This window comes from Engystomops pustulosus, chromosome 2 (genome assembly GCF_040894005.1).
Source record: "Engystomops pustulosus chromosome 2, aEngPut4.maternal, whole genome shotgun sequence".
In the NCBI taxonomy this organism is placed as follows: domain Eukaryota; kingdom Metazoa; phylum Chordata; class Amphibia; order Anura; family Leptodactylidae; genus Engystomops; species Engystomops pustulosus.
Window position 1 is genome coordinate 22,341,008 of NC_092412.1, and position 25,412 is coordinate 22,366,419.

General features: G+C 40.2%; 1 protein-coding gene across 8 annotated transcripts in view; it reads right to left on the minus strand.

Annotated features, from left to right (window-relative positions):
- TENM4 (teneurin transmembrane protein 4) overlaps positions 1-25,412 on the minus strand; it is a 907,493-nt gene that overhangs the window by 281,557 nt on the left and 600,524 nt on the right. For all 8 annotated transcript variants that reach the window (XM_072133988.1, XM_072133989.1, XM_072133990.1 and 5 more), the window contains exons 7-8: positions 15,363-15,461; positions 8,864-8,974 (exon numbers count right to left, since the gene is read on the minus strand). In XM_072133988.1, coding sequence (XP_071990089.1) covers positions 8,864-8,974; positions 15,363-15,461 — 210 coding nt within the window. The remainder of the gene's footprint in view (positions 1-8,863; positions 8,975-15,362; positions 15,462-25,412) is intronic.

The window sequence follows — 25,412 nt, forward strand, 5'->3', positions numbered from 1 at the left end:
ACCCAAATTTACCCTGGGACAAGAAGTGGTGGATTCCCTTTCATTTAGTAGAGTCAGTCTGGAGGGAAACAGTTTAGAAAAAAAATAAATACAATTTTTTAAAAATAGCTGGAAATTTCACCTATAGTAAGGGTATTCAGTCATATATATTTACTAATGCATTATTAATGGCCCGGTGCTATTAACGTGACTGTGAGCTGATTATACGGAGCGCGCTGATCTCATTCTCTCAATTTTCGACTCTGATTAATGTCGCTCAGCTCAGATATGCAAAAATCAAAAATAATAAAAAATCCCTTTACTGTATTACTCTGCAGGATACCGCCCGTGTTCCGCTCCCTTTAATCATCTCATCATTAAGAAATATGTCACAGTTTAACATGACTTTGAAGACGGCGGAAAATGATAGGAAAAAATGCATTACGCAGCTCTGGGGAAAAGAAATGAAGGTGGGAGATGAAGAAGTTGACAGAAATCTGCAATTATAGCATTTCTTTGTCCTGAAATAGTGATAGGATTACACAACAGATTACATAGCGGGCTCACATTAGGGTGGTGTACCGGTATGCATCCCAACTTAGGTAGAAAGGACAGCGGGTCGGGCTGGACAGTCCTTAAGAGGGATAGCAGGGGTCAAGAAAGATGCATAGTCAGGGGCGGGGTCTAGGTCAGGGCTGGTTTAGAATCAGTGGTCAGGCAACGGAAGTCAAAGCTAATAGAGTCCGCAATAGGGTAACAGGTGAGTCAATAGTCAGTATTAGGGGAAGTAATATACCATACAGCAGGTCTGAATCATAGCTCAGGCACTGGGGCAAGGCTTTGGTGCATTTAGATAATTGCAGGAGTGTAGTCATTGACTCAATAGTCAGTACTGGGGAAAGTAATGGACAATAAAACAGGGCTAAAGGGTATCTAGGAACCATAGTTCAGGCCCTGGAACCGTAGATCAGGCACTGGAACCTTATATCAGGCACTGGAATCTTGGCTCAGGCAAAGCTTCAGTGCATTTATATATCGTAATTGCAGGAGTGTAGTCATTGACTCAATAGTCAATAGTCAGTACTGGGGGAGGCTAAAGGGTATAATAAAGCAGGGCTAGGCTATCATTGGTCAGGCCCTGGAAACTTAGCTCAGGCCCTGGCACTTTAGCTCAGGCCCTGGAACCTTAGCTCAGGCACTGGAGCAAGACTTTGGTGCATTTATTTATTTGAAGGAGTGTAGTCATCGACTCAATAGTCAATAGTCAGTACTGGGGGAGGTAATATACAATAAAGCAGGGCCGGGCTAAAGTGTATCTAAGAATCTTTAGTCAGGCCCTGGAACCTTAGCTCAGGCCCTGGAACCTTAGCTCAGGCACGGGAACCTTAGCTCAGGCACTGGAACCTTAGCTCAGGCACTGCTAAGGTCACTGAATCTAGGCTTCAGTTAATTTATATAATTGCAGGAGTGCAGTCGTCAGCACATATGGAAATAATAAACCATAAAGCAGGGCTAAAGTGTATGTAGGAACCATAGTTCAAGCACTAGATACTTAGCTCAGGCCGCTTACAGTGCCCCGAGTCCCCCACTTCTTTTCCCCCAAAGCTACAATCATAAACTGAATTTCTCCTTCTTCTTTCTACTATATTGGTGTCCTCCAGATGCCAATACGATTGAAAGCTGTGACAGAGCAGTGAACAATAAATTACCGTATATACTTGTGTATAAGCCAAGTTTCTCAGCACAAAAAATGTGCTGAAAAACGAGTACACGAGTCTAATACAAAAAAAATGTACCCACTTAAAAAAAAAACTTATATACTCACCCTCCGATGTCAGCGCGGCTCCCCGATGTCAGCGTGTCCTGTCTTCTTTCTTCTTGCTTCTCTCATGGACGCGGCCATGTTTTCTTCCTGGCTGCGCATACTATGACGTCAGCAGCGGCCGCGTCATAGATGCGCCTGCTAGAAGAAAACATGGCCGCGTCCATGAGAGAAGAGGAGAAGAAAGAAGACAGGACACGCTGACATCGGGGAGCCGCGCTGACATCGGAGGGTGAGTATATAAGTTTATTTTTTCAAAGTGCTGTGGGGGCCGGCTGTATACTACTAGGGGCTGCTGTATACTACTACGGGCAGGCTGTATACTACTAGGGACAGGCTGTATGCTACTAGGGGCAGGCTGTATACTACTGGGGGCTGGCAGGCTGTATACTACTGGGGGCTGGCAGGCTGTATACTACTGGGGCTGGCAGGCTGTATACTACATGGGGGCTGGCAGGCTGTATACTACATGGGGGCTGGCAGGCTATATACTATATGGGGGCTGGCAGGCTGTATACTACTAAAGGCTGGCAGGCTGTATACTACATGGGGGCAGGCTGGCTGTATACAACATGGGGGCAGGCTGGCTGTATACTACATGGGGGCAGGCTGGCTGTATACTACTGGGGGAAGGCTGGCTGTATACTACTGGGGGAAGGCTGGCTGTATACTACTGGGGGCTGGCAGGCTGTATGCTGCTAGGGGCTGGCTAGCTGTATGCTACAGGGGGCTGGTGGCTGTATGCTACTAGGGGCTGGAAGGCTGTATACTACTGGGAGCTGGCTGACTATATATTACTGGGGGCTTGCTGGCTATATACTGGGGGGGGGGGGTCTGTGACCAATGCATTTCCCACCCTTGGCTTATACTCGAGTCAATAGTTTTTCCCAGTTTTTGGTGGAAAATTAGGGGTCTCGGCTTATACTCGGGTCAGCTTATACTAAAGTATATATATACGGTACTGCTTAAATTATCATGTAGGCACATTGCAATAAATAAGTGGGTCTTGCTTGTAGTTTGGGCACTCATTCTTCAAGAAGTTCACCATCACTACTTTACAGGGACATTTAGCAGATGCTGCCTCTTTTTGTAAGCCCCGCCCCTCCTGTGCACCAGATACATCAGGAGACTCTGGTCTACCGATGTATCCAGTAGCTGTCTGTGGTGGTGTAGAATTCTATGCTACTCTACCCTACTACACTAACTGGACTATTACCTGCAACCATTCAGACCTGTAACGATCACAGGCTTTAGAGAGTGTGCAGGTGGGAGGCACAAACACCACACACTGGCCACGTCCCTTCACCTCCACTTACCATGAAGTAAGCGTAAAGGTCGGAATTTTTGCAATTCCTAGCAGTTCGTAATTGTGATTTTTCAGGGCCGGTACACCATAAAACTGGCATACTAGTGCTGAAAAAAATCTTTCTGCAGAGTCTATGGAGAGTGGAGGGGGAGCCGTGAATCACAGCAGCTTGGTCTCCACCCACAACTACAGAAAGGAAAGCTCAAGTACTCACGTTAAACTCCTGAATTCTGCAAAGTTTATGAGAGGTGAATTACATGTTAACACTCAAGAAACTTTTTGAAAATTTGAAAAAGTAATCTAACGGGTTTAATAAGCCCCAAAGAGATTAGCGAAGGGGCGGAGGACTGTGGGGGGGATATTTTAGGGCCGTTGGCTGGGCTCTTGGTGATTGTTCCTTTCTCCCCTCCCTAAGTGAGGTCAGTCGGGGCGGTTTTGGGGCGGGTGAGGACCCGCCAGGGTGATTTATAAAGTTCGAGAGCAAGGGGGGGGGGGAGGGGCTTTTTCCTTCTGCCGCCAAGACCAGAGGGGTGAGAAGTCTCCCACCCACTCTTCCCTCAGATCTATCTCTTTTCAGGTTTCTTATCCTACGGATTCTGGCTGTTTTGTTACAGATGTCACAGCATAGGCGGAGTTTTACACAGGCCCAAAGGCGTTTTGGAAGTTGCCCATTCAGGCAAAGTTTTTCCCAAGATTGGAAGAAGTCGAATGGGCCTACCAAGTTTAAAAAATGTTTTACAATTTATTATGTGATTTCATAATTTAAAATAAAATGCGGTGGCTTACCCAAATTAACCAAACACTTAAGTTTTCAGCTCTTTAATGTTAGGTTGGGTTTTAGGTACCGGGCCAAGTGCCAGTTTTTCTTGGTTGGGTTTGGTACTCTCTACAGTCCATCCCCTTCCCCCACAAGATGCAAATGCCTCGTTGAAGACTGGTCTTTGTGTTTTTGTTCAAGGTTAACAAAATAATGGCAGATGGACAATCAATATTCATTTAGATCTGTAGAGTGGTCGGGCAGGCGGCTCTTCCAGTGTCCTGAACCGATTTATTTTTTTTAGTCATCAGGCATGAGGGAAATCCTTTCAATTGAATGGTAGTTGTGGCTGCGTCTTCGTGTCTGCTGCTCAACAAAAATAAACCTTGGACTGTTGCGAACATTTATTCTAAATGTGAGGCCTATTACACTGTCACAGAACTCTGCGCTAATCCCTATTATCTCCTGAAGGACGGTGAAATTATATACCCGGCAAGCGGAAAAAACACAAACTGCTTGTATTATTAGAACGATCTGAAAAAATAGAGGTCAATTAAACCAAATAAGAAAAAATTTGGACCACAAATACCTCAAGACGTTTGCAGACAAACATATGGAATTACTTAGAAAGGAAAAAAAAAAAAAAGAAAAATCCCAGATGGAAGGACTATAATTTCTGAGGTAAATTGAATGTGAAAGTTGGGGTTGGAGACAGAAGGCTTTGGGGAATCTAATGTTAATCTCCTTGGTGGTAATAATAATACATCCAATAAATTAAAGAAAAAAATTACAATAAAAAAAAAAAAAACATTAGAGAAGCTCCCTAAGTGACAACAAAAATCCTGAGGTAAATTAATTGGTAGATTTCTTCTTTTGACATCTAGGAACATACTGTATTGGACATCTAGGATTTCTGAGGTAAACTAGGAATAACCACAACAATAATTTGGTTTCCAGAGAATTTCTCCTTGTAAAAATGTACAAAATTAATTTAATTAATCTGGGGAATTGTGGTCTCCTGACCCAGCTGATGGGTAGGGGGGGAGTAATGGCACTTGTTTTGGTAGCCTTAGTGGTGCCAAGGACATTACTTCATCTGCATAACAAGTGACGTTGGTGGGCCTTATGTCCGACACCAGCAGATCACAGTGATGTGAGAACCCGGAGCCTTACCCCCAGGGGGTTTCCAAGATTTGTGGAAAAACTCTTTTGTACCAATATTAATAAATGTAATTGAGAAAAAAAGAAAAGACACCAAAAAATGTAAAAAAAAAACACTAGTTGGGGGAGATTTAGTAAGACAAGCACCAGTCTTGTTAATCCCCGTAGTGGTGCCTGACACGACTAATTTACGAAGAGCTTCCAACCAGGTTTAGATATTAACTCTAACCTGGGGCAGTATATTTAACTGGCCAGGGCGTCACTGCCTTCTCCCACTTTTCGCCAACATGGCCTCGCATGAGAGGGGGGAAAAAGGGGCAAAAGGTCACGATTTCCTGGCGGTTCGCAAGAAAGTAGAATTTTTCCTGCGTTGTAAACCAGAAAACAGTATATTCATAAAAAAATGCTTGGGTTTGTAAGAAAAAATTACTTTTTGTGGGCAATCAAGAGGAAATCTCCTAATATGTGATAAAAAAGCTCTACTTTCTTAGTAAAATTATAGGTAAAGTGTCTATAACATAATAAATTTTTACTTATTGCACACCCACCTTTCCAGTACTGCTACTTCCTGTTTCCAGTGTGCACTTCCTGTGTGTTTCTCGACGACCATAGGAGACACTAGCTTTAACCAATGATCACCTTCTAGTGTTTCCTTTGGTGGCAGAAGAAACATAGGAAGTGGAGTGTGGAGAGGGCTAGGAGTGGAGCTACCAGTGATCGACATTGATCGTATGATTGTTTTTCAGCAGACTCCTTTTAGCTATCATTTTACTTAGTCACTAAACCCATTTAGACCCTAGCATACAGCAACGGGCAGGAGAGAGGAGCACTGCTCACCCCTTCGATCTCCATTGAAAGACTAGTGGCCGGCGTCGTAACATGGAAAAATATAGGACATGTCCTGTGGAGTTCACAAAAGTGCATTGTCTGACGATAATCGTCTAAGATCGTCCGCCCGATATCCTGCATCTGTCGCTTCCCCGCTCAGGTCTGAAGCAGTTCGCCTTCTTCTTCCTGGTGCATGTAAGTGCTTGATCTTGTGATTTGAAATCTAAATCCTGCGCTTAGTCTGAATCAGTCGGATCGTCCAACAGCCCGCCCCACCACTGATTTCTGTCGCATGAAAGCCAGGGCAGCTGCACCAGAATCCCATCGCGTGTCACTCAAATCCCTAGTTAAATACCTGTCCCAGCCGTGCAAAACCCGAAAACGATGGAAAAAACGTCAAAAGTGCAGCCGCGGACCCTTAGTAAATAAGCCCCATTGTGTAGAGCGTGTGCTCACCGCACCGTGACCAGGTGCCATAGGTGATTATGGGGACTGAGATCAGGCCGCAGAATGTGCAGTGGGATATCCCTTCCTATCACATTAATGTGTAACACAAAACTAATTTTTTTTTAAAAAATAGAATCCGTAAAATATATTAAAATATAGATTTTCTTTAAGAAGAAGGTTGTAAAAAACATATATTTTCTATAGTAATTCATCTCATTTGTAAATAATTTGTGATAATAATACTGAGCACCCCATACACATACCTAGAAATAATAACCCCCCTTTCCATAAGAGGGGCTTCTACATTAACTTACTGATTGACTACATCTCCCAAAGTAAATTAATAAGTAGATATTTTAAAGAACTTGGGATCGAAAAAAATAAATCTTTGGGGAATCCACAGTAAATCTCCAAACTTATTAATAATGAAAAAAAAAAAAGAAAAAAGTTGCGTGATTGGAATTGTAATTTTTAAAAACTTTTGACTAGCAATGTACGTATCCTTCGGAGAATTAACTCATTAGCAGAAGTGTTCTGCCGACGCGGTACGCGTGAAATTTCTCTCCCGACTTTCACACTCGGTGTAATAAATAATTATTCATAATGTCTCTTTACCGCTATTCTGCTGCTCGTTATAAGGTCACGCGTAATAGACAGCAGGTTCATTATGTCTCGTGCATCCAAATTCAACATTATTCCGTCTGCTTGAATTTTACTTAAAATCTCATAAAAAAAACTAAAGAAAAAATGCAAAAAAAAAAAAAATGGGACTAAATAGTTTGAAGAAAAAATAGTATTTACTCGCCGCATTGTTGTACCTGGGTCTGGCACTAAAAGTTAATTGATGTGTAGAATGTGTCTAATAATAGACCCAATTATCACGATTTAATTAAGTGTAGCATTTACTATATTTTTAAAGAATTTTTTTTTAATTACACATATTACTGAAATTATTATCATTCTATTAAAATTGTAAAAAAAAATACCTAATTTTAATTAGGAAATGTCTGCTGATTATATAATTTTTTTGTAATTTTTTAAAATTATTTTAGAGTGTTAAGGTCAACTGTGGGGTTTACTGCTGATAACGGAGGCGGCCATTTTGTCTAATAAAATAATTAATACTGAGATCCGCGGAATTTATGGCCGTCATAGGAATGTAACAGTAATAAAATCATGGCCACATCCAAGTCAATAAGTGTTTGTTTAAGGCTTCAAAAATTTACCAAGTTTTAATTGGCAAAAATCTGCAATTGTACTCCTCGACCCAGGAAGTCCAAGGTCCAACTGGAAATGCCCACTTTCCAATTGACAGAATTACCCCAGCTAATTCTTATTCATATCCCAATAAAAACCTCAAATATTAATTTATTTTGAAGCTGCCTTTTGCAGAGAAAAGAACAAAAAATATTGTCCAAAAAAATTAAAACAGACATGACTAGGCAAATGCCAAAGATCCCTATATTCTACGGATTCCATTACTACGGAACCACCCAGAATTCCTTGACATTCTATAACGGTATTATCTGCCGATTCAGTTACAGTATCATCTGGGAACTTCAGTATTGGGCAGTTTTTTGAGGGAAAGTTTTATATGTATATGACATTATTTTAAAATTATATTGGACTATAATGCATGATGGATATAGCAGTATGTTGTAGGCACTATATAGAAGTATTATTATGTATGGTGGTACCTACACAGTGAATGGAAATTTTCTCAGAAGTAGAATTGTGTGGGCAATATAAATCATTGATGTAGGGTTATTGTTTAATACATACATATATACTTTAAATAAATGAGACACTTCATGTTGTCCATGGCCCCATATTCTAAAAAAACTTGCTCTAGTTTCTTCCAAAACAAAAAGAAAAACACAAGGATTGGTGAAGAACGTTTGTCGGTGTTCAGAGTCCTTCAACTACAAAAGATCAGAATATCCCTACATTGAATATTGAACAGATCACACCCATCATATACTAGCTACACCCCTGAATTATTGAGTCCATTAAATATGGCAGTAACCTTGGAGGCATCAAAAATTAGGACAATTAGGAAAACCAAAAGGAGGAACGAGTTGTTTCTTCCCAATTCGAAGTATTCTTCAGCCATACATTTTTTTTTTAAAAAAAAAAGCAAAATTAATTAAAAAACAAAATTAATCAAAAAAATTATAGCATCTCATTTAAGGCTAAGGTGGGGTGGAGACATGTGCAAGGTGATGAGAAGAAACAAATCAATGTCATCAAAGTGATGCATGATGGAGTCCAGCGTGTTCAACGCATGGTGGATGGTGGTATTATGTTCTCTAGAGGCAAGATTATTGTAGACTGACTCTAAAATCTGAGATATTGATGGGGCACGACCCAATTTTAGTAATCCACAAGTTGTGACTTGAGTCTTCTTTTGCACTTCTACCGATAGCACATGTTTTTGGCTTGACCTTGGCCTTAAATTAATAATGGAACAATGGGAGTTGATGTTCCCAATATCAGTCCACCTGGACCAGAACACTGTTTAGCACAGATGTCTCTGTCATGACAAGACTAGAGTTGGATCTACCTGTGCTCCTGTGTGTATATCCTGAAAACTGGAACTGTTGACTGTCTCCGAGGACTGTGGTTGGGAAACACTGTTCTAGAGCAGGATTCATCAACTCCACATCTTGAAGGTCTGTAAGACAAAAGATTTAACAAGTTGGGCATATAGACTTGGTTTTATCAAGGCATTCACCAAATTTATACATAAGACTGACCTGATTTCTTAGGTTCAAGACAATATTTTTAAAAATTTGCTTCGCAAGAATTTCCACGACAATGTAGACACAAGATTAGCCAACCAAACCAATCACAATCATATAAGTGTACAAGTCTTGGGCCCACATTTATTAAAGCGTTTGCACCAGTTTTCTGTCTGACGTTGAACTGAAAAGAACGTGCAAACTGCTCGTACATGTATTTATAGTGCCTGCACCAGTTTTGTGTCCGACAAGAAAGAAACAACGTGCATCTAAAAGTGTGTTAGTGCTCCGTCGGAGTTTGTGCCACATTTATTACTAACGTGTGCCACAATTCTGCAGCATGAACAAAGTGCACCAAAAAAAATGGAGCCCACTTCTCGAGCCGTGCAGGGGGCACCAGATTCATAAAGACCCGATAAAAGCTGGCACCCCCTGTACACTCCACAGGCAAACATAGAGTTCACTAGTTTTGATAAATGTGGGCGTTGGTCTCTTAATTTTGCACGATTCACCTACCGTGTTTCCCCGATAGTAAGACACCCCCGAAAGTAAGACGTAATGGGGGTGTAAGGGGGGTCGTCTAATGTAAGACTTACCCGGAAAGTTAGAAGTAGTAAATTGTATCTGCTTCAGGACCATGGACAACATACAGAGGCAGGGGGGAAACGGAGCGGAGGGGAGATTGTTGGCTGGTGGGAGTTGGCCGGCGGGGGCTCGATCTCGATGCAGGATCCGGGAGCAGAGGGGTGGAAAGCGGAGGTATGTGGGAGGCGGGTTGGAGCCGGCCAAAGGGTGGGCGGGAGCTTGATGCCGGCGGAGGCTGGAGATCGCGGGGCCGGGGCATACAGAAACACGCAGCCTCCGTGCCCTCATGTGCAGCCTCTGATTGGACCAGCGGCTCCAAACCTCTACCCAGCACCGCAGTGGAATTGATCCGATCGCCATTACGGTACCAGGTACTGTAACCCTATGGGAGACAGTGTGTGGGAGACAGTGTGTGGGATACTGTATGGGTCTGTAACCCTATGGGAGACAGTGTGTGGGAGACAGTGTGTGGGATACCGTATGGGTCTGTAACCCTATGGGAGACTGTGTGGGATACTGTTTTTTTCCAATATAAGACATCCCCCGAAAGTAAGACATAGTGGGACTTTTTAGGGTAAAAAGAATGTAAGACACGGTCTTACTTTCGGGGAAACACGGTAGGTGGTGCAGGTTGTTTTACAGATCTCTTGGTCCAATAGCTGCCAAGTGGAACTGTTCAGTTTTTGAGTCAATTGAGATGTCAACTCTTTAAATCACCATCGATACCAGCTAGGCCAATTTTTGCTCCTGAACTGCTTTTAGATTTTGAGAAATCATGTTTGCCAACTAAGGTATAACACATTTTCTAAAGAGACAATGAGGCACATTTCTTAAGGGCTTTGTGCCCCTTTGTGACGCACTTTTTTCGGACTGTGCCGGTTCTTCAATAGTAAAACGGCTTGCACAGGTATTTAAGTAGTGGGTGTACTGCAATTGTGTCCCACACGGCCCTTTTTGTGGCCCAGCTGCTCTGGCTTCCATGCGGCACAAATAAGGGGGTGGGCCGTCGGACAGTCCGACTGATTCGGACTGAGCGCTGGATTTAACTTTCAAATCGTGTCGCAAGCCATGCACTTGGATGCACCACTAAAAAGATGTTTAACTTTGTTGGACCTGAGCGGGGATGCGACACATGCAGGATATCGGGTGCACGATCTTAGTGAATCTCGGCACAGTGCATTATCATCGGACAATGCACTTTCTGTGAACTCCGGTGACTGGGTAAGTAAATGTGCCCCAATGAATCACTTATGCTAATGTCTCTTAATCTGATCTATATTACCTCTGCCACAATTTTCCAGATCCAACAAAGCATTTGTAATGGAATGTATGGAAACATAACAAGGGGGACTCCGTGCAGTGGTCCCATATCACATTCTGCCATGATTTGCTTTTCCTTGGGGGGAGCCGAACAGGCTCAAGAAGGACAATGGTTGGGTATCAATTCTGTCTTGAGTGATGTCCTAGGCATCCATCTATTTTGACAAACCCTTTACCCTTCTCTATGCTTTGGCTACCATCCACCCCCACCAACAAAAATGTCTATTGAATCCCTAAGCACAATGATGGCAGAAAGCAATAACAAAATATAAAAGATTATAAATAAAAAATTGGAAAGTCTCCCTGTAAAACAGCCCATTATTGATATAATTCCACCACATAATTGTAATTACACTGCCTATCACAAAAGCAGAAAAATCTAAATTATTTTTTTCCACCTGATGAATAAAGAGGAAAAATAGCTCCCGGAATATACGGAATCTTCCATTATTTTGTACACAATGTCAGATGAGACGTCTTTGTTAGCAATTCCATTGAATAAGAAATGATAGCCCCTTAACAATGTGAAGGCAGACAAAAGGTTCAGGATATTAATATTAGTAATTTTATATATTCAATACCAACATAAGGTTATAAACTAAGAGGCTAATATTCTGGGTTTATGTGACCCCAAAAGTAAGCTGCTAAAAGTTATTAAGTTCCTAAGTTTGAAAGCATTAGATTTATAGTAGTTATATTCTTGTACATAGGGGGCAGTATTATAGTAGTTATATTCCTGTACATAGGGGGCAGTATTATAGTAGTTATATTCCTGTACATAGGAGCAGTATTATAGTAGTTATATTCTTGTACATAGGGGGCAGTATTATAGTAGTTATATTCTTGTACATAGGGGGCAGTATTACAGTAGTTATATTCTTGTACATAGGAGCAGTATTATAGTAGTTATATTCTTGTACATAGGAGCAGTATTATAGTAGTTATATTCTTGTACATAGGGGGCAGTATTATAGTAGTTATATTCTTGTACATAGGGGGCAGTATTACAGTAGTTATATTCTTGTACATAGGGGCAGTATTGTAGTAGTTATATTCTTGTACATAGGGGCAGTATTATAGTAGTTATATTCTTGTACATAGGGGGCAGTATTATAGTAGTTATATTCTTGTACATAGGGGGCAGTATTATAGTAGTTATATTCTTGTACATAGGGGGCAGTATTATAGTAGTTATATTCCTGTACATAGGGGGCAGTATTATAGTAGTTATATTCTTGTACATAGGGGGCAGTATTATAGTAGTTATATTCCTGTACATGGGGAGCAGTATTATAGTAGTTATATTCTTGTACATAGGGGGCAGTATTATAGTAGTTATAGTCTTGTACATAGGGGGCAGTATTATAGTAGTTATATTCTTGTACATAGGGGGCAGTATTATAGTAGTTATATTCTTGTACATAGGGGGCAGTATTATAGTAGTTATATTCTTGTACATAGGGGGCAGTATTATAGTAGTTATATTCTTGTACATAGGGGGCAGTATTATAGTAGTTATATTCCTGTACATGGGGGGCAGTATTGTAGTAGTTATATTCTTGTACATAGGGGCAGTATTATAGTAGTTATATTCTTGTACATAGGGGGCAGTATTATAGTAGTTATATTCTTGTACATAGGGGGCAGTATTATAGTAGTTATATTCTTGTACATAGGGGGCAGTATTATAGTAGTTATATTCCTGTACATAGGGGGCAGTATTATAGTAGTTATATTCTTGTACATAGGGGGCAGTATTATAGTAGTTATATTCCTGTACATGGGGAGCAGTATTATAGTAGTTATATTCTTGTACATAGGGGGCAGTATTATAGTAGTTATAGTCTTGTACATAGGGGGCAGTATTATAGTAGTTATATTCTTGTACATAGGGGGCAGTATTATAGTAGTTATATTCTTGTACATAGGGGGCAGTATTATAGTAGTTATATTCTTGTACATAGGGGGCAGTATTATAGTAGTTATATTCTTGTACATAGGGGGCAGTATTATAGTAGTTATATTCCTGTACATGGGGAGCAGTATTATAGTAGTTATATTCTTGTACATAGGGGGCAGTATTATAGTAGTTATAGTCTTGTACATAGGGGGCAGTATTATAGTAGTTATATTCTTGTACATAGGGGCAGTATTATAGTAGTTATATTCTTGTACATAGGGGCACTATTATAGTAGTTATATTCTTGTACATAGGGGGCAGTATTATAGTAGTTATATTCTTGTACATAGGGGGCAGTATTATAGTAGTTATATTCCTGTACATAGGGGGCAGTATTATAGTAGTTTTATTCTTGTACATAGGGGGCAGTATTATAGTAGTTATATTCCTGTACATAGGGGGCAGTATTATAGTAGTTATATTCTTGTACATAGGGGGCAGTATTATAGTAGTTATATTCCTGTACATAGGGGGCAGTATTATAGTAGTTATATTCTGGTACATAGGGGAAGTATTATAGTAGTTATATTCTTGTACATAGGGGGCAGTATTATAGTAATTATATTCTTGTACATAGGGGCAGTATTATAGTAGTTATATTCATGTACATAGGGGGGAAGTATTATAGCAGTTACATTCTTGTACATAGGGGGCAGTATTATAGTAGTTATATACTTGTACATAGGGGCAGTATTATAGTAGTTATATACTTGTACATAGGGGCAGTATTATAGTAGTTATATTCATGTACATAGGTGGCAGTATTATAGTAGTTATATTCTTGTACATAGGGGCAGTATTATAGTAGTTATATTCTTGTACATAGGGGGCAGTATTATAATAGTTATATTTTTTTACATAGGGGGTAGCATTATCTGTGTGTGCTATATAAATAAAGAATTATTATTAATGATCACTGTATTGGGGTAATATTAGGCATAGATGTAGGTGTATAGTGATAACCTATGGGGCTGTCTGTATATTACACCACGCCATTGAACCTTTAAATACTGCTCTATATTTGGCCTTGGTTGTTGTATTTTGTACATATGTAGCAGGCAGCCATACTGTCCCCTGTGTGGTATAGTTTTGCAGGTTGACAACAGTAAATGCTGTTGCAGACAAGTGTTGGATTTATATTCCTATACACCATGAATCTGCCCGGAAGCTTCATGATCAGAGACATCCTCGGCTTCTCAGTCATGTATACAAGATTAAATAAATTCCCCTTCCCATCGGGCCGGCTGCTGACCAATACCTGCAACACGTTCATCACACGCGTCTGGGGAGAAAGAGGAATAGCGAGTGACACTGGCCTCGGGCTTAGCCGCCAGGATTTTAGGATTCATATACTGTCTGCGGAATACAAAGACGGAACGGTCAGAATCTAATCAATACTCCGCCTTTACTCCTAATTTCATTATTTTAGAATAACTACTGAGTCGGCCAAATGTGTCGAAGCGACGCCGTAATGAAGTGTATTGATTAAAGGTAAAGATAGCAGGTCTGGTCAATTCGGAGGTAAATGATGAAGGTTTTGGTTGTCTCTTGTAAAGCCTTTGTGTAGATGCTTGTGATTTAGGACTTTGATTGGTGAGCAGGATGTTGGGGCACATACAGGGTCAACAAAGTAGTTGGTGCAACTTGTCATATTGGGTCAAAAATCAACCGCCTTGGACACGAAGATGTCTACAGTTGAGTCTCTAGACTCATCAATTTTACTCTCCCAAGATCTGCTTCCAGTCACTGTTGACCAGTCAGGGCCGGCATTCAAACTCTGTACTGAACTTTGCTCTTTGGAGGACACCATTCACCAAGAACACAAAAACATGTAAACCCATTTTCGTTCCATCGAGTGTTCCAAAGTTCAAGTCACAAAATGGTCCATGTAGAAAATAATCTCAGCATGCAAGTGGATTATGTAGAGGACATGGACATAGACATGGTGTCCAAATATCTCAACTTGGCGTAAGTATGAACGTTCCAGAAATGGTGGTGAACCACCATATGAACCCAGTGTGTGACCCTAACTTCTCATTTCTCATCACATTTGCCTAACCAGACCATGTTTGCTCAAAGCTAAGCCTGTAATAATGGAATCTGTATCAGGCATCTCTTTTCAGGGTGGGACTGGTCCACCAGGGTACCCTTCATAGTATCATACAGTGGGCCCAGGGTCTAACTCAATAAAGAGCACCATTGTATGGAAGGAGGCAACCCATTGTGGAGGCTACTAGAGTTTTGCTTGTCCTCGATAGTTGGTGTTCCTCTAGTCCAATACTACTTTGGTTCTACGTTCCAAGCCATGTCTCTCATGACTAGTCTCTTCTGACACCCAATAAATCCAGTCTTTAGCCCCTTCCAGGAAACGCTATGGTGCTATGCTTAGGTGCCAAAGGTTCCCAGAAATATCAAGTTAGCATTCATAAGCAATGGAACTCGTATCAGATAATTACCTCCTGATAAATGGTGGACGGGGGTCTTGTTCTGGCTCTCAATCCAATAGCTAAAGTCAGGAGGCGGCGTCCTAGATAGGTGACCCAGGTCGAGCCTTTCTACAGACAAAATTATTGAATATCAGTACAATAAAGCATAAAACATAAATAAGACAGCATAGACATAAGCATAGTGCAAAATCTACATACACTCTATGAGCGCCTACACATTGACCTAGTGACCTTCACTCTCAGGTGCCATAGTCTTCACCATCGCTGGTTGAATAGTAAAGTTTGCTGTGCTAAATTATAGAAAGTAGAGCATCTCTGGACCACAAAACTAGTGAAACATAACATCTCTATTCATTGTTGCTGTTCTCGTGATCAATTTAGAATTTGTTTTTCAAAATTGTTCCACCCGTTCATGAGATATGGCCCTCAGAAGTAGATATGTGAGCTCAATTAGCTCATACTAGCCAATAGGGTGGTAACCATATTGTAATACAGTGCACCAAGGTAATTGACAAGAAAAATTGAATGTTAACGCCCATTTGACTATTCTTGAGGTCAATTCTCATGAATGGGTGGATGGATTTTAATGAAACAAACTCCAAATTGATTAGGGTCACCAGGGCAATTATATGAGGTACCTCATACAGGATTTTGTATATGTCTTCTTAAAGTGAAGCTGTGGTTATAGCCACTGTGGATGTGTTTTCATATGCCCCATCAGAAGAAGGGAGGTTCTCCACTTGGGACACATCTCTATTAGCTAATTAGGAGAGAAAAAGCTTGTTATGAAAATGGTGGTCATTGATTTTATGGAAAACCCTTGAAGGGTTAGGCATTTGGTAGAAATGGAGGAAAAGAGAGATAACAGAAGGCATCTCTGGCTCTAGTAGTGACTGCCCATTCTCTAGAACTTCTGCTCCCCTTGGTCCATCAGTAATGATGTAATGTACATTGCACACATATCGTCTAGGCTAATCGCGAACCTGACATAAAACGTCATAATCCATGTCCCATTGGGAGTAGAAGTATGAGAAATGGGCAGTCAACCTTCCCGAGGAGTAAGTAGAACATCCTCCTCTATTTTCTTCTCCCAATGCTAAAGGGAGGACATTGCACTTTAGAATGTTTTTGAAATTAGACCAACTAGACAAAATTATTCTAGTCAATATGGCACTATGGAAATTTACCCTAGTAGCCTTCAAATTTGGTTTTGCTGTACTTCTGGGCCCAATATCATGTAACAATCTCTCGGTGGGCCAGTCTGACTAAGCTCGTTATAGTAATTAGAGCAAGAATACATTATAATCTTCTATATGGTGGCCTCCAAGTGTATGCCAGTGGATAGAAGATAGAGCCCATCATCACCCTTCATCTAGTGGAGTCCAATGAAAAGTAGGCTCTACTATCATCCATAAACTCTCCACATCCATTAACTATCTGCCCAAGGATGAAATTAAACTGTGCAGCCTCTTCCCCTTTAAATGTATCAACAAATGTAAAGTGATTGACGGGGGAAACCGGTTTGGTTCTGCGCGACCGGCGCTCACCCGGCACAACGTCTCACTCCATCTCTGTTGAGACATTTCCTATAAATCCATGAAAGGCCATAAATAAAATATTTCACATTGATACATGGTAACATATTATTTTCAGCAACACCAAAGATGAGATCAATAAGTGTTCACATTGAGCGGCCGGGTGATTTATGGTGACACGTACAATGTGCCGGCCGGGATCCTATAGATTGACCGGACAGAAGGTTTTACACATTCACACACTGTTACATAATGAATTATACATTAGGCGCAGTCACCTTGGATAATGTGCAGATAAATACAGTGAATAGATAGCAGATAAATAGATACTGTAAGATAGATATGAGATAGAAGATAGATTATATATATATAAATGAATAGATATCGGATATTTAGATAACACATGTATCTTATGTTTGGTTTTGTGCTCCTTTTTTTCCAGCTATTTTGATGCTCGGATATATGTTACAGCATTTTCCACCTTGATCTGACTTTTGAGGAGTTATGGTCCTTAGAAAATGTGTGACTTTTTTAAAAGGACCTTTTTTTTGCAATAACTTCCTTTCTAATTCTAATTTGCGCAAAATTTTGTGACTTTTGAAAAAAAGCTATTGGGTGATAACTCAGGTGTAAATGTCCTGGAGTTAGAAAATTACAAAATTTATCATCCAGAATTGTTGCTGGAGTGGATCCAGTAGCACTGATCACCATACTGGGCTCTGTAAGTCAGAGATCCAGCTATCTAGGTAGTGTAACGTTCCAAGCGGTTTCCTAAATGTTCCCTGTCTAGGTGCTGTTGCTAGAAGTGTATATATTATGTGCAAAATATTTATTACGCATATTGATGTATTGTAATGATGTTTACTGTACAATGTCACCTGGTATTATTACAGGCTGTCCCATTGGCTAGCATCCTAGAACTTTCCAGAGGCTGAAACCTAGAGTCTATGGGGCCTATTTTTTATACCAGCGCATAAAGGTGCCCGCGCCCCCTCGAAACATGCTGGCTCTGGCTTCCTGATAAATCCTGGAGCCCAGCTGTGATGCTACACCAGGTCACCTATCACCTACACCAGGGGTGCCCCAGGGGGAACCTTGTTACCACAAAGACTCCTCCTACTTTTGCTTCACCCTACTGGCCCTGATAGGTGCGGAAGTGGCCTGTAGGTCTGGGGGGCAGGGGATGTTGCACAGGAAACATTGCAGAAAACGTGATTAAGACAAACTTTGAGGGACGGTATAAATGTGGAAAAAACAGATTGATAAAAAAATGTCATCTTCTCAAGCGTTACAAGACACAACGACCCCTTTAAGAAACGTTGGGGGAGATTTATCTTAGTCTGATGGAGTTCTCCGTGTAACAGTTTCCAAGTTTGCGCCAATTTTGTCTTTGTATTTCTACTGTTTCAGATGTTTGCACATAATTTAACAAGGTTTTGTGGCTAAAAAGGCGCAAATAATCGAGCAAAGACACTCCAGTCCTAACCATGCATAAGAAATTTTTTTTAAAAATTGAGCCAAAAAGTCTCTAAAAAAAAAAAAAATTAAAAATCACCATTTGACAACGAGATTAAACTACAAAGACACTTTAGGCAAAAAGAAAAAAGTCCCTAGAGGAGCAAAAACAGTACAGAGGGGGAAAAAAAAGGGAAATGACCCCCACTGTTTTTTACCTATCGCTACTAACTTTCGGATCTGGAACTTTTGCTGTTCCCGTCTTTGAGTGTTGTCATGAATCTACAAAGCTCTTCCATTAATATGGATAATGAATGCGCGATGTGGAGGGACTGACAGGAGGGCTGGGGGGGCTTCGGGGACCTAGTAATGTTCTGTGAAGCCCCCTAATGTAAATGCAGGCAGACAGGTGCTTCATACAGAAGCGAAGCACGACGAAAGAAAGACAACGCCGTCAGCAACGCAATTCACGGAGAGCGGCCGTCTCATCCGGGCTCTTCATCCTTCATCCTCCCATCAATCCAGACACAATCTCATAGACTAATTCTTTGCACAAAAATCCATAGTTTTGTAAAATAAAAAGACCCTAAATAATAATAAACCTCCTGCATATTTCCTAAAAAAAAAAAAATCTGAGACCCTTACATCAGACTATAGTTGGAATCCAGACTGGACTCCCCAAATAAAAACAGACAAATACATATCATGGGAGATTCATCAGAAGTGTCTGAGAGCAGACATCTTCTAGTTGCCCATAGCAACCAATCAGAGTTCAGCTCTTATTTTAGAACCTGCTGTGGCAAAATGAAAGCTGAGCTCTGATTGGTTGCCATGGGAGACTAGAACATTTCTGCTCTCAGATACTACTGATAAATCTCCCCACATAATATACAGGCGGTCCCCTAAGGACACCCGACTTACAGATGACCCCTAGTTAAAGACGGACCCCTCTGCGCACTGTGACCTCTGCTGAAGCTCTTTGGATGCTTTACTATAGTCCCGGACTGCAATGATCAGCTGTAAGGTGTCTGTAATTAATCTTTATTAATAATCCTTGGTCCAATTACAGCAAAAAATGTTGAAACTCCAATTGTCAAAAATTTGCCTCGAACTACTATTATAAATTATACAGTTTTGACTTACATACAAATTCAACTTAAGAACAAACCTTTGGAACCTATCTTGTATGTAATCTGGGGACTTCCTGTATATTCATCATATTTAAGGGGAACTTCGCCTAGACTTTCTTATGGGGCTTATGGGCACTTTCTGAACCTTTACCCTGTTATTTCGGGTCAGTTAAAATGGTGCTAGGCCCCCGGACATGATCCGGCTCCTGGAATGAGCCGCACTTTTCTGGATGGCAGAACCACAGGATACGGTAATACTTGTCTGCGCCATTGTATCCCTTTAATACGCTTCAGTTACAGGTGACCTGAGAGCGCCTCTGTAGTGTTGTAGTTTTTGGCACATCCCCCATACGTCTGGCTCATACAGTCCTCCAGAACATATCTGCAGCATAAATAATTCTCCATGTAACGTATAGGAGGAACAAAGACGAGCAGTATGCCTCCACGTTACAGACCCCATCCTGCTCTTTCAAGGTACACGTTAATCGATTTTTAACCCATCCACACTTCAGCAGTTTCTTCAAGGCCAAACTAAGACGTAGTTCAGGGCAAAAACTGGCACAAACATGTACGGGAAGTATACAGCGCTCCGAACAAGGAGATAATTCATTTCAGATGTCAACCTCTGAACTAGTATCCACATACAAAAGTCTGACACAAAAAATGTATGCACCAAGAGATAAAGGAGTTACATCCTGAGCTGCACTCACGATTCTGCTGCTGGTGCAGTCACTGTGTACATACATGACATTACTTATCCTGTACTGATCCTGAGTTACATCCTGTATTATACCCCAGAGCTGCACTCACTATTCTGCTGCTGGTGCAGTCACTGTGTACATACATGACATTACTTATCCTGTACTGATCCTGAGTTACATCCTGTATTATATTCCAGAGCTGCACTCACTATTCTGCTGCTGGTGCAGTCACTGTGTACATACATGACATTACTTATCCTGTCCTGATCCTGAGTTACATGCTGTATTATACTCCAGAGCTGCACTCACTATTCTCCTGCTGGTGCAATCACTGTGTACATACATGACATTACTTATCCTGTACTGATCCTGAGTTATATCCTGTATTATACCCCAGAGCTGCACTCACTATTCTGCTGCTGGTGCAGTCACTGTGTACATACATGACATTACTTATCCTGTACTGATCCTGAGTTACCTCCAGTATTATACTCCAGAGCTGCACTCACTATTCTGCTGCTGGTGCAGTCACTGTGTACATACATGACATTACTTATCCTGTACTGATCCTGAGTTACATCCTGTATGATACCCCAGAGCTGCACTCACTATTCTGCTGCTGGTGCAGTCACTGTGTACATATATGACATTACTTATCCTGTACTGATCCTGAGTTACATCCTGTATTATACTGCTGAGCTGCACTCACTATTCTGCTGCTGGTGCAGTCACTGTGTACATACATGACATTACTTATCCTGTACTGATCCTGAGTTACATCCTGTATTATACCCCAGAGCTGCACTCACTATTCTGCTGGTGGTGTAGTCTCTGTGTACATACATGACATTACTTATCCTGTACTGTCCTGTATTGACATCTACGGCTGCACTCACATTACTGTCACTGTGTAAAAACATGTTATATACTTCGCAGGGGCGTATACGAAGGATTTGGGCAGCTACATAAGCCCTGCCCCTGCGCATAAGAGACCCTTACTATCTAGTTTTAATTTGAACATAGTTTAGCTGCAGGCTCCAGGTCAGGGAGTGACCACAGCTTCTGCACTCTGTATATTTATGACCCCTCCTGCCATCCGTATATACACTTCCATAGCAATATAATTGGAAAGACACAGCAGATTTGTGCGGGCCGGGCAGCATTCTGGGCACATCTGTATAATATAGACACCTCAGTGGGTTTATTTTCATGGTTAATGGCAATGTCTCTTATTTTATTGTTATTCACCGTTTATGGCTCCCCTAATGGGACTGCAGGGTACGGGAACACGAGGCGCGGCGTGCACTATTGCCGCATGTTCCCGTTATTACTGTCTCTAACCAGCAGGATTCAAGGCTGGAAGGTTCAGAGAGATTTTATTTATTTCCCTAGTATTCATCTCATTCTCGAAATGTCCTTGGGAAGAAAGTGAAGATTTGGAAATGAGCAGAACCAGCAAATAACCGAGCACAAATCACGGCGTGCGGACGCCCGGTCCTGCACCGCGATACCAAAATGTTGTGTGTGGATAGAAAGCCGAGCACGCCCACTTCATCAAATATACAAACGCAGTGTCCAAAAATATTTGTGGGTGATGAAGACGGCCATATTGTAGCCCGTACAGGGCCATAGAGGCCCCGTACTGCCGGGCATCTACAGGCATCACTAGTCCTAAGTGATGTATCATGTCATAGGTCATATGATAGTAGCAGTGTTCCTGTATTGGAGTTACTAGTCCTGGTTATATAGAGGCATCATTAGTTCGAGGTTATTCGAAAATAATAGGTAATAGGATAGGAATATTGTTCTTGTTTTAATAGGATTAGTTCTGGTGATCTAGATTATTCCTAAAAATTATGATAAGAGTATTATGCCTATTTTGGTTTGATTAGTCCTGGTGATCTAGAGGCATCATAAGACATAATGGTCTATAGGAATCTGTGGTCCTGTACTAGGATCTTTAGTTACAGATGATATAGTGACGTTGGTATTATTACGGATTTATTGCTATCATTAGTCCTGGTAATCTAGAGGAATCCAAAGGCTCTACTAACCACAGCCCTCTCCATGAGAAATAGAGCTGCACCGCCGTTCTTACAATCAAAGAAAGAGCAGGCTCTATCTTTTTTGTGGGCACAGAACGATGTACGCCATAGTCGTCTGACGGTCGTGTGAGGAATAATAATACTATAATACTGCCCCCTATGTACAAGAATATAACTACTATAATACTGCCCCCTATGTACAAGAATATAACTACTATAATACTGCCCCCTATGTAAAAGAATATACCTACTATAATACTGCCTCCTATGTACAAGAATATAACTACTATAATACTGCCCCCTATGTACAAGAATATAACTACTATAATACTGCCCCTATGTAAAAGAATATAACTACTATAATACTGCCCCCTATGTACAAGAATATAACTACTATAATACTACCCCCTATGTACAAGAATATAATACTACAATACTGCCCCCTATGTACAAGAATATAACTACTATTATACTGCCCCCTATGTACAAGAATATACCTACTATAAAACTGCCTCCTATGTACAAGAATATAACTACTATAATACTGCTCCCTATGTACAAGAATATAACTACTATAATACTGCCCCCTATGTACAAGAATATAACTACTATAATACTGCCCCCTATGTAAAAGAATATACCTACTATAATACTGCCTCCTATGTACAAGAATATAACTACTATAATACTGCCCCCTATGTACAAGAATATAACTACTATAATACTGCCCCTATGTATAAGAATATAACTACTATAATACTGCCCCCTATGTACAAGAATATAACTACTATAATACTACCCCCTATGTACAAGAATATAATACTACAATACTGCCCCCTATGTACAAGAATATAACTACTATTATACTGCCCCCTATGTACAAGAATATACCTACTATAAAACTGCCTCCTATGTACAAGAATATAACTACTATAATACTGCTCCCTATGTACAAGAATATAACTACTATAATACTGCCCCCTATGTACAAGAATATAACTACTATAATACTGCCCCAATGTAAAAGAATAGAACTACTATAATACTGCCCCCTATGTACAAGAATATAACTACTATAATACTGCCTCCTATGTACAAGAATAGAACTACTATAATAATGCCCCGTGTACAAGAATATAATTACTATAATACTGCCCCCTATGTACAAGAATATAACTACTATAATACTGCCCCCTATGTACAAGAATATACATACTATAATACTGCCCCCTATGTACAAGAATATTACTACTATAATACTGCCCCCTATGTACAAGATTATAACTACTATAATACTGCCCCCTATGCACAGGAATATAACTACTACAATACTGCCCCCTATGTACAAGAATATAACTACTATAATACTGCCCCCTATGTACAAGAACATAACTACTATAATACTGCCCCCTATGTACAGGAATATAACTACTATAATACTGCCCCCTATGTACAGGAATATAACTACTATAATACTCCCCCCCTATGTACAAGAATATAATTACTATAATACTGTCCCCTATGTACAAGAATATATCTACTATAATACTGCCCCCTATGTACAAGAATATAACTACTATAATACTGCCCCCTATGTACAGGAATATAACTACTATAATACTGCCCCCTATGTACAGGAATATAACTACTATAATACTCCCCCCCTATGTACAAGAATATAATTACTATAATACTGTCCCCTATGTACAAGAATATAACTACTATAATACTGCCCCCTATGTACAAGAATATAACTACTATAATACTGCCCCCTATGTACAAGAATATAACTACTATAATACTGCCCCCTATGTACAGGAATATAACTACTATAATACTGCCCCCTATGTACAGGAATATAACTACTATAATACTGCCCCCTATGTACAGGTATATAACTACTATAATACTGCCCCCCTATGTACAAGAATATAATTACTATAATACTGTCCCCTATGTACAAGAATATAACTACTATAATACTGCCCCCTATGTACAAGAATATAACTACTATAATACTGCTCCCTATGTACAAGAATATAACTACTATAATACTGCCCCCTATGTACAAGAATATAACTACTATAATACTTCCCCTATGTACAAGAATAGAACTACTATAATACTGCCTCCTATGTACAAGAATATAACTACTATAATACTGTCCCCTATGTACAAGAATATAACTACTATAATACTGCTCCCTATGTACAAGAATATAACTACTATAATACTGCCCCCTATGTACAAGAATATAACTACTATAATACTGCCCCCTATGTAAAAGAATATACCTACTATAATACTGCCTCCTATGTACAAGAATATAACTACTATAATACTGCCCCCTATGTACAAGAATATAACTACTATAATACTGCCCCTATGTATAAGAATATAACTACTATAATACTGCCCCCTATGTACAAGAATATAACTACTATAATACTACCCCCTATGTACAAGAATATAATACTACAATACTGCCCCCTATGTACAAGAATATAACTACTATTATACTGCCCCCTATGTACAAGAATATACCTACTATAAAACTGCCTCCTATGTACAAGAATATAACTACTATAATACTGCTCCCTATGTACAAGAATATAACTACTATAATACTGCCCCCTATGTACAAGAATATAACTACTATAATACTGCCCCAATGTAAAAGAATAGAACTACTATAATACTGCCCCCTATGTACAAGAATATAACTACTATAATACTGCCTCCTATGTACAAGAATAGAACTACTATAATAATGCCCCGTGTACAAGAATATAATTACTATAATACTGCCCCCTATGTACAAGAATATAACTACTATAATACTGCCCCCTATGTACAAGAATATACATACTATAATACTGCCCCCTATGTACAAGAATATTACTACTATAATACTGCCCCCTATGTACAAGATTATAACTACTATAATACTGCCCCCTATGCACAGGAATATAACTACTACAATACTGCCCCCTATGTACAAGAATATAACTACTATAATACTGCCCCCTATGTACAAGAACATAACTACTATAATACTGCCCCCTATGTACAGGAATATAACTACTATAATACTGCCCCCTATGTACAGGAATATAACTACTATAATACTCCCCCCCTATGTACAAGAATATAATTACTATAATACTGTCCCCTATGTACAAGAATATATCTA